At 37.0% G+C, this 9,357-nt stretch overlaps 1 protein-coding gene across 1 annotated transcript; it reads right to left on the bottom strand.

Moving 5' to 3' along the window:
• Positions 1 to 380: 380 nt before the first annotated feature.
• Positions 381 to 8,165, bottom strand: ccdc15 (coiled-coil domain containing 15). Its single transcript, XM_042499462.2, has 10 exons — positions 7,727 to 8,165; positions 6,572 to 6,721; positions 5,982 to 6,110; positions 4,786 to 4,902; positions 4,566 to 4,694; positions 2,282 to 2,401; positions 2,083 to 2,186; positions 1,592 to 1,786; positions 1,195 to 1,343; positions 381 to 1,093 (listed from the first exon to the last, which is right to left on the bottom strand). Exons 1-10 carry the CDS (start codon positions 7,901 to 7,903, stop codon positions 1,044 to 1,046), a joined length of 1,320 nt encoding a protein of 439 aa, XP_042355396.2. The 5' UTR covers positions 7,904 to 8,165; the 3' UTR covers positions 381 to 1,043.
• Between the last annotated feature and the right edge of the window lie 1,192 nt (positions 8,166 to 9,357).

The following is a 9,357-nucleotide window of genomic DNA, read 5'->3' as shown; positions in this document are numbered from 1 at the left end:
CCCCTTCAGTGGGTCGCAAGATGATTAACTTGACGATGCTGATGAGTGCGTGAGTATCTCAACAGAGAGCAGTCCATTTAAAATGTGTCTCATGTAGGAAGATATTATTGTTATTCAGTTGTTGATATCAACAATTAACAGTTCTATTAGTGAGAATAGAGGTGTAGATATCATTAACCCCTTTAACACCTGAGCACAATGGCTTGATTTTGGTCAAAGGCAGTAGCGGAAGAAGGCAATGGGCAAAAAAAAATTGTCCAATGATTAGCATGAAATTTACAAAAAGTTACAAGAAAATTAACTGGAAATAAGTGACACAAAGAAACACAAAAAACAAAAACATATGCAAGAAAATGACCTTAGAAAAAAGGAAAAATGTATTGGAAAAATGTTTTATTTTGTAGAATAACTGTAAATATTTATCAATCAAATTTTCTGGACATTTATCCCTAGTTTTTTGATAATATCACCCTACTTTGCACAGTTTCGACCTGATGATGCCACTAGGGACAAAGTCTGATGATCATCAAAGTCTTTAGGATACATAATCTACTGTAGGTGCCATCAACGTCTTTACAAAATATTGCGCCAATCCATCTTGCAGTTGTTGAGATACTGGATCATCAGAGTCAACTGGATTCATTTTTAGGAAAACGTGTTTTGAAAAAATGTGATAATCCGGCTCATATTTGTTGAGATATTTCAGTCTGGGGGTTAATCGCATCCTAAAACTCCGGATAAACAGTGATTTAACTGGTCAGGGTTACGTGTGTCAAATCAGATGGCTGCTTATGTTTACATTTTAGATATTATTAAAACCTTATGTAACTGTAATGTTTGGGGGTTTTTTTGGTGTGAAATATAACAGACATAAAGTTTGAATAAAATCTAAAACATAACGAAAACCTCAACCTGATGTGACACTGAATGAGCCATCAACCTCATCGGCCTCTTGGTTTGACATCTTGCGTTGTATAATCCAAAATGTTGGATTGTTCCTTTAAACAGACAGCGAGGAGTCTGTTTCAGCGCATCAGCATCCTTTACTGTAATTCCAAACTCACCATTGTTGAATGTAACGCCTTCGCATATGCTGTGGAGATAAATGATTTTCAGTGTTTCTGATGTTTTCATATTTATTTCCGCTAAAGTTCAGCAGCGGTATATGAGACAGGTGTGTGTACGAGCGAGTACCTTTGGGATTGTTGTAGAAGACACAGTTGTTGGCGCAGGTGTCCGGGTGAGAGTCCCAGAACGAGGACGCGCAGCAGCAGAGAGGAGGCGGCTCGAGCTTCTCCTGAGACAGTCGCTCCTTCATCTGAGCTCTCAGAGCCTCGATGAACCTGCAGAGAGCCACAGTCAGACTGTTTATCAGGGCAGCTTCAGCTTAAGGATGGTGCTTAACATTTGTTTTTAAGAGTGCATGTGTAGTTCAGAGCATGTGGACCAGGTGGTCTGTGATTCACGCTACTCACCGACTATTTTGACTCTAGATATTTGCACTGTAACTCCAACTTCTGCACATCTGCACTATTCCTCTATTGCACCTTTTATACATTTTGTGCTCTTTATATTCAATTACATATATTACCTTGTGGCTACTTTCCCTTTCTCCTGTCTTCTCCTCCTCAGCAGCTCTTCATCTCTCTCCTCCTCCTCCAGCTTCAGTCGCTCCAGAATCAGCAGCTCTCTCTCCTCCAGCTTCTGTTTGACCTCCGCCAGCTGCCGAGCTCTCTCCAGCTTTCTCTCCTCCTCCAGACGAACCTGCTCTTTCTCTGCTTTGATCCTTCAGTGAAAGCAGGCATTTGAGAGATCTTCATTGAGATCAAGGCTTAACTAAGATGCCAGTAGATTAATCAATCTGCACGTTGTACACAAAGGTGGAACGTTGAGCCATATTTTGGTAAAATATGGAAATGTAGGAAATATTAGGAAATAGGATTTTTTTTCTGCTGCGAATACTTGTTATCAGCTTATTCATATGAACATTTAACGGCCATGTTTCAAAGATGCAGAGTGTTTGATGCTCTAAAAACACTGATCATTCAAGTGACGCGAGAGAAACTATGCGGTTTTCGTCACCTTGCCGTCCTCTTCAGGTGTTTCCTGTTCTGCTTGTTCTCCTTCACTTGCTCTCTCTCAATGCTCATGTATCGCCGGCGGTGCATCAGGAACTGAGACTGACGCTGCAGGGAGAGACATGCTGTCTGTAACACCCAATCTGTCAGGACATAATTTGAACACGTACAGTCAAAGCTTGATGCGCATGTCTGACGTCTACCTGTCTTTTCAGTTCTTCTTGGTCAGTCAGAGGCCACAGGACCTGCGGGACTCTGAGGCTGGACTTGAAACCAGGATCAGGCTGTGATTTGTCAGTATCCCAAAACACAGGTCCGCTGACCTGAAACACATACACAGCCAGAATAGACAGTATTTCTCTATATTCTCTCAGTCTGAAAAACAGGTTTTGATAATGACCAGCTTCAATCAGTATGAATGTACCAAGAAGCCAACAGCTAATTCACACAGCTAAATAAATATGTTTTGTATATCTTCAAGCTCGCCACATTCTCAATACAAATGTTATGGGAGAAGTCTGATGATATTCTTTATTTTTGTTATTGTTAACAAATCCCATAAAAGAACTGATTCTTTTAACAAGTTCTATGTTCACCGTAAAAAGACACTAATTGTTTTAACTTAAAAGAAAGCTTGTGTCAGTGCTGCCTTAAAAGTTTACTGATTTTGAGCAGACAGAAGTTTTTAATAATTCAACTTCTATTCTCAAATACTAAACATTTAAGGCAGCTTGGACACAAACCTTTTTAAGTTAAAACAAAAAGTTTCTTTTTACAGTGTGTTCAAACTCTGATGTTTCCTGTTCCTCTGAATCATAGAGCGCTTTTGTTGTACAAAAACATTAGAGCACTGTTGCACTATGACGTTTCTTCATTACCATGAAAACAAACTGTAGTTTATTTGAAGAAAATCCAATATACACCATCCTGCCGCTGTAAATACTCACCGAAACATTTAACCCGTGGATGAGAAATATCCTCCTGTTTGTATATTTACTAAAAATAACAGTCCAGCTGTTTCAGCAAATTAAATCTTCATTAGGAACTAATAGAGTGCTGCAGGAATGAGTCCTAAACTCAGGGGCGAGTAAGCGTTTTTGGACCTCCAGTTCCCTCATCTCTAAGTCAGTGGTTGTTAAAAGCCTTAAATAAGGTCTGTGGTTAACATAAGTTTAAGAGATTTTCTTGTTTTGTTCTACGAGCTTTTACTTGTTCTTAAAAAAAGACCATTACTGTAGCAAAATGAGACTAGAGAATGTTATCATACCAAACACTGTTACAGCCTCGTTGTAGTGTGGTGTGGTTTATTTAAAGCCTGACGCTCGCTTTTTACCTCTGTCAGCTACACTTTTGCCTCAAAAATCCTAAAGTCGAGTTTAATTGTGAAGATAATCTTGCCGAAAAAAAGTGTAAGTATTATAAACTTTTGTTTGCAACAGAGCTTATTTTCTGCAATAGTCCAAATTTTAAAATCCAACTGGCTTTTTGAGGAGTGACCCCAGGTGAGACAGACTAAGGTATTGTTGGTTCTTGACTTTTCATGGGATTTGTTGATAACAACTGAAATATAGAATATCATCAACATTATCCATTATCTTATCAAAATACTTCAGATTTGGTTTATGGACAGAAAAGATTAGCATTAGAGCCATGTTTGGGGTGAAAATCCCTACCTGACATACAGTGCAATAAATAAAAACTATCTGCATCGGTGTTGGCTGAGACAGTAATGGATGCAAATGTTTATAAGACAGCATCTAGATGTCGCATCACGTTTTGCTGGTTAGGCAGTCTTAAAAATAGGAACAAAGTGGAAAAAGTTGTCTAGCTGTGTCATAAGATTAATGGTGTTACCCTAAATGACCTTCAGCACTTGTTTAAAGTGAGGGTCATCTCAAAGGAACAGAAAATTAGAGCCTCAGATAGCATTTTTTTTATTTTTCCATGATTTATGGTGTCAGTGTGGGAGATGTGCATCATATGTTGTGTTATGTATATTGTATTGTATGTATTTGTATTGGACTATTGATGATGTTAAACAAGCCACAACTTTTAAAGCCACAACCACTTTTAAACAAAGCTAAAAACTTTCCTTTTTAAACACAGTCCTCTCCACTCTGTAATGACTGCAAAATCATTTTAAACTTGATTTTAAATCCTTTAAAATAATACTTTTAATCTTTGCACCTCTTGGCTCCACTTTTGCTACTTTTAACAGTGTATTTTTTAAAAATAAATTATTTCATAATTATTTTTAGCTTTTATACCTTTTCTCTTTACTCTTTTATTGTAAGTCTCTATCTTTTAATATGTTTGATATTTTATTGCTCTGTAAAGAAAATTGGGCGTTAACATTTTGAATCTCAAATTACGACCGTCAGGCATCCTAGATGAAACTTAAAATTTGCATTTAGAAAGCCATCAGCATGGCACACAGACTCAACCATAACAAAAGGTGCCACAGCTGCACTGTGGGTATTTATTAACCTTCTGCTGAACGAGGGGACATTCATGTTGACTGGTGAAGAGATAATCATCTCCCTCTTCCTCTTCTTCCTCTGCCTGAACATCCTCCTCTTCCTCCTGCTCTCCTCTCAGCACGTGAGATCCAGCTCCCTGATGGGTGCAAAGGATTTTTATTTCACTCACAAGTGTAGGAACAATGTGTTTCTAAAAAGAGGAACAAGTGTGACACACAGACGCTCACATGTCTGGTTGGAGAGATGTTCCATTCGCCTCCAGGAAGATCTGACTTCGTTTCCCCGTGTGGGATCATCCGACAGGAAGCCAGTCTGAGTCTGACCTGCCTCATGCCTCCGTTAGGCTGGAAAACAGTGGAAATAAATCCTCTTCCAGATTAATCACTGTCACATTATTCTGTCACTCACACAAGGAAACAATCTAATCATCCTGCCTGCCAAAAACACCACACACCATTGATTTGAAGAAATAAGGGCAACATAGGGCCGACACTACATTACAAAAGGGATGATAGGCGATAAAAGTCTCTGGCCGCCTGAGCTGACTTTGATCCTCCACAGTTAAAGAGCCTGACAAATACTGGGATTTTGAGGCCAATGCCATTATTGATTTTGAAAGTTCAAAGGATTTGATAATAAAAAAATCTATATTTAACATCCCAACACAAAATAATCAAACACTTTGTTTAAAAAATGAGAATCTCTTGAATTTGTGACCATGATATGTATTGAGTGGGACATTTTAAAGCTGAATTCTTCACCAGTGCTCTCTGGTGGACAACCTATGCAGTAAAGACACTTCTCTTTGCTTTTTGTGACCTGACATTTCTCGTTGATTATTGGCTGAACATCCAGCTAATTGTGATGACTTAACATGTCGCACTATAATCAAAGCCATTTATCTGCTGCAATAACAGCCCCCACTTGTCTGGTTTCAGTTTTCTCACAATATTTTTGAACCTGGCTGCTCCCATTCAGACACAAGAGCATTAGTGAGGTGAAAGAGTGACTTTCCAGTTTATCCCAGAGGTGCTGGATGCCGGCAAATCAAGTTCTTCAACACCAAAGTAAAAACATTTCATTATGTACCTGGCTTTGTGCACTGGGGCATTTTTATTTCCAGACAGAAAATTGCAGGTAAAGTATAAGTTAAGTTAAACTTTCCCTTTTTTGGAGCCAAGCAGCCTTGACTAAAGCATTAAAAACAGCCCCAAATCTGAAGCAAACAAAAGTATGTGTCCATATACTTTTGACAAATAAGTGCATGTTGTTATATTGATTTATGTAGGTAACACCAAAAACATAAAGAAACAGGTATCTTTTCCTCACAGTTTAATGGAAAGTGAACATATCAAAACAGTAAATAAACCATGAGATTACTTTGCCAAAATGTTAAATATTGAATAATATAATGCCCTCTCACCTCCTCAGAGCTCCTCTCCATCACCCTCTGCTGCGCAGCACTTCCCGCAGACATCGGCCTCTCACCAGCGGACACATGATGGGTCCAGGCCTGATACTGCTGCTGTGGGAATCTCCTGTCAGGTTTAATCTGGACATAAACACATTGTTTTACGATGAAGAGGTCAATAAGGCAGGGGCAACAGCAGAGTCATGCATCATCATAATCGTGTAGTGCCAAAAGAATATTTAATTTGGTCAATTCAATGATCAGTAACTCAAAGGACAAAAATATAATCCACTTTTATAATAAGTAGGCAATAATAATTGTAAACTGAATATCTTTAAGTTTTCGGACCATTGGTCAAATAAAGCAGTTCAAAGAACTGTGAGATAGTGATGGGATTTTTTTCCCTATTTTCTTACACACTGCAGACTAATTGTTTTATCAATTAATTGGAAAAAAACATTATATCCAATGTTAAAAATACTTAAATGCATGTGAAAATGAAGCCGCTCGGAGCTCACTTTACCCAAATCAGCCCTCGACCCTTACTGATTTTGTATTTTGTATCAATAAATCCATGTCAGTCACAATAATGTAATGTTTACCAGTGAGTCTGCCTGAGGCTGCTGTCGCTTCTTGCTGACTTGAGCTTGCTGCGCCACACGATGGCGTACTTCATCCTGAAATCGTTGAAGGCTCTCTTCATTCTCCCTCCTCTTTTCTTCCTGGATCTCTTCAGTTAGCAGAGCCAGAGTCTAAAACAAAGACATGCGAAGACTGTTTCGATGACTTCAGTAAAATATAGGACTCATGGAGAATTTTTAACAGTCCGATATCTGCGATCAAAACTGCCACAATCATTCAATAAATCTATCAATTCAGTGAAAACGAATCACTCTTTTTTGCACCATCCCCTCCCCTCTCATTAATAAAGAACAGTCCCTTGTTGAGTTTTAATTTTCTTTGCAACTTAATCAATTTTCTTTTTATCATTTTAACACATAAAAACTGTGGTCTGTGGTTCCCCAATCAAATTGAAAGAAAAGCGTCAACAAAAAACTAAGGGTTAACTTGAATTAGGGGTCGACCGATATTGGTTTTTGACAGCTGAATTCGATTATTGTATGTCAATATTTAGAATTTGACATATAACAAACTCCAAAACAAAACTTTGTTAAAATGTATTTAGCAAATGTTTAATCAAAATTGAAACTTTCAACATCGTATACAAGTTCCCAGCAATTATTTAATAAAGTCAAGTGAGAATTTAAATAATAAAAAAATAATAAAACTCAAAGTGTAGCATGTCGAAAAAAAGCCCCCAAAAACTTGTTTTTTAATGCCTAAAAAAGTCATAGTATTGCATATCGAAAAACGCTCTAGTATAACATGTAAAAAACACAACCTAAAGTTTGTTTAAATGCCTTTAACAAGTTTAATAAAAACTGAAACGTTCAACATCATATACAGCAAGTTCCTGGTAACTTTTTTATAAAGTCAAATAAAAATTAAATTAAAAAAAAAGAATGAATCAAAATAGCTCCCTGGGGTTTTATACATTAAAAGTCCCTTCCATGCTGACACTTTCTTTACACTTTTTAATTGATTTTATCGCAAATCAATAAAATAAAATACAGACACAGATCATCCGTAAAATGCCAAATATCGGCCGCAATAATCGGACAAGCCGATAATCTGCAGATCCCCTACTGGAAACAAACAAGCTAGTTTTGTTTATTAGCGTCAAAAGCCAAACTCACAGACGGGTGCTCCTGGATGTCTTGCCCGCCCTCCACCCAGGCTCCCACAGCCACCACCGCCTGGTTCCTCTCCGCCAGCACCTTGCTGGCTCCTCTGTGGGCTGGTTGCTCCTTTCTCCGGTTGACTGAAGCTTTGCACCTGCAGCTCGTCGACGTTATCCGCCGGTTGGCACTCATATCAGCACCGTTAGCCTCGTTAGCCAAGCTGCTAACTCACTGATCTTCACGGTTGGCGTCGTCATACATTAATATTGACGTAACGTTGTTAGCGGTTTTATCGACTGTGAAATTCACGATATTTAATGACTGTTTGGACGAAAAAATAAAGAAAAACACGTCTAACATTTGACAAAAGTTGGTAAACGCCAGCAGGTTTGTTTGAGTTTCGCTCACTTTATCTTCTTTTAGTTTCCGGCGTTTGATAAACAGCTCAGTGACGCAATACTGCCCCCATCTGGACAGGAGGAGACACTGAGAATATATTCAGCCAGCACTGAAAGAACTGAAAATAAAAACACACAATATTATTAAATATCATTGTACATAATTATATATAACATTATTGCTCAAAACAGCAGGTGGAAATCTGCTTCAACTATGCCAATCACGACAGCTCCCAGTGGTGTAAAATTAAAAAAGGACATCTATTCAAGTATTTTAATTAGGTGTAATTTAAATTTTCTGCCACTTTATACTTCTGCTTCAATAGAGCTCAGATTAAAATATTGTACTTCATAATCCACTGCATTTTTTGGGTAACTTTTTATTTATCTTTTTATTCTGTCATGATACTAATAATAATAATAATTATTATTATTATTATTGTTATTATTATTAATGAATAATAAAACCATTGTATTATTATTATTATTATTATTATCATTGTTATTATTATTAACTTTTATTGTTATTTTTATTGCATTTACTTTTAATGCTATGTCATTTTATTTGATGGTTTTTATGTGTATCATTATCATCTGTCTTCTTTCTAATATGTTCTTGCATCTGATCTCTTAATTTGACCATCATTGTGTCTTGCATTAATTTGCTAGGGTTTTTTGGTTTCTATTCTCATATTGCTATTGGGGTATCTTGCATCTACTTTGTTTTGTCAAAGTAACTTTGTTCTTAAAACTGCTATATAAATCTTTCATTTTAATCATACAAAATATAATCAATAAATAATTGTGTATTATTATGGATAAAGATAAGCTATTATATATATGTTTATATGTATGTTTATCTATTTATTTATTTATTAAACATCTACCAGCTGCAAAATTATAACAATACACATTAACACATTATTATAAAATGGGACATTTTGCATAATGAGTCCTTTTACTTTTGGTATTTTGATGCAAATATGTCTGTATGCATAATTTTTATTTGTTGACAAAGTATTTCTACACCATGGCATTGCTACTTTTACTCGAGGCAGGGATCAGGATACAGTTTCCACACCACTGCCAGTTCCTCTTGTAAGCAGAATATGATAAGACAAATTGTTGTATTTTCTCAGGCTCTGTGATGTTTTTAGGATCTCTTCAATGTCACATTGCATTGTTTCAGCTTTACTGTCCAGCTCCAGATTCATTGTTGTGGTAATACCATCACTGTGTGCAAAGCAG

Source organism: Plectropomus leopardus, chromosome 15, assembly GCF_026936395.1.
Source record: "Plectropomus leopardus strain MGB_pleo_1.0 chromosome 15, ASM2693639v1, whole genome shotgun sequence".
NCBI classification, from domain to species: domain Eukaryota; kingdom Metazoa; phylum Chordata; class Actinopteri; order Perciformes; family Serranidae; genus Plectropomus; species Plectropomus leopardus.
Note: the sequence above shows the minus strand (reverse complement) of the source record. Positions and strands in the feature narration are given on the sequence as shown.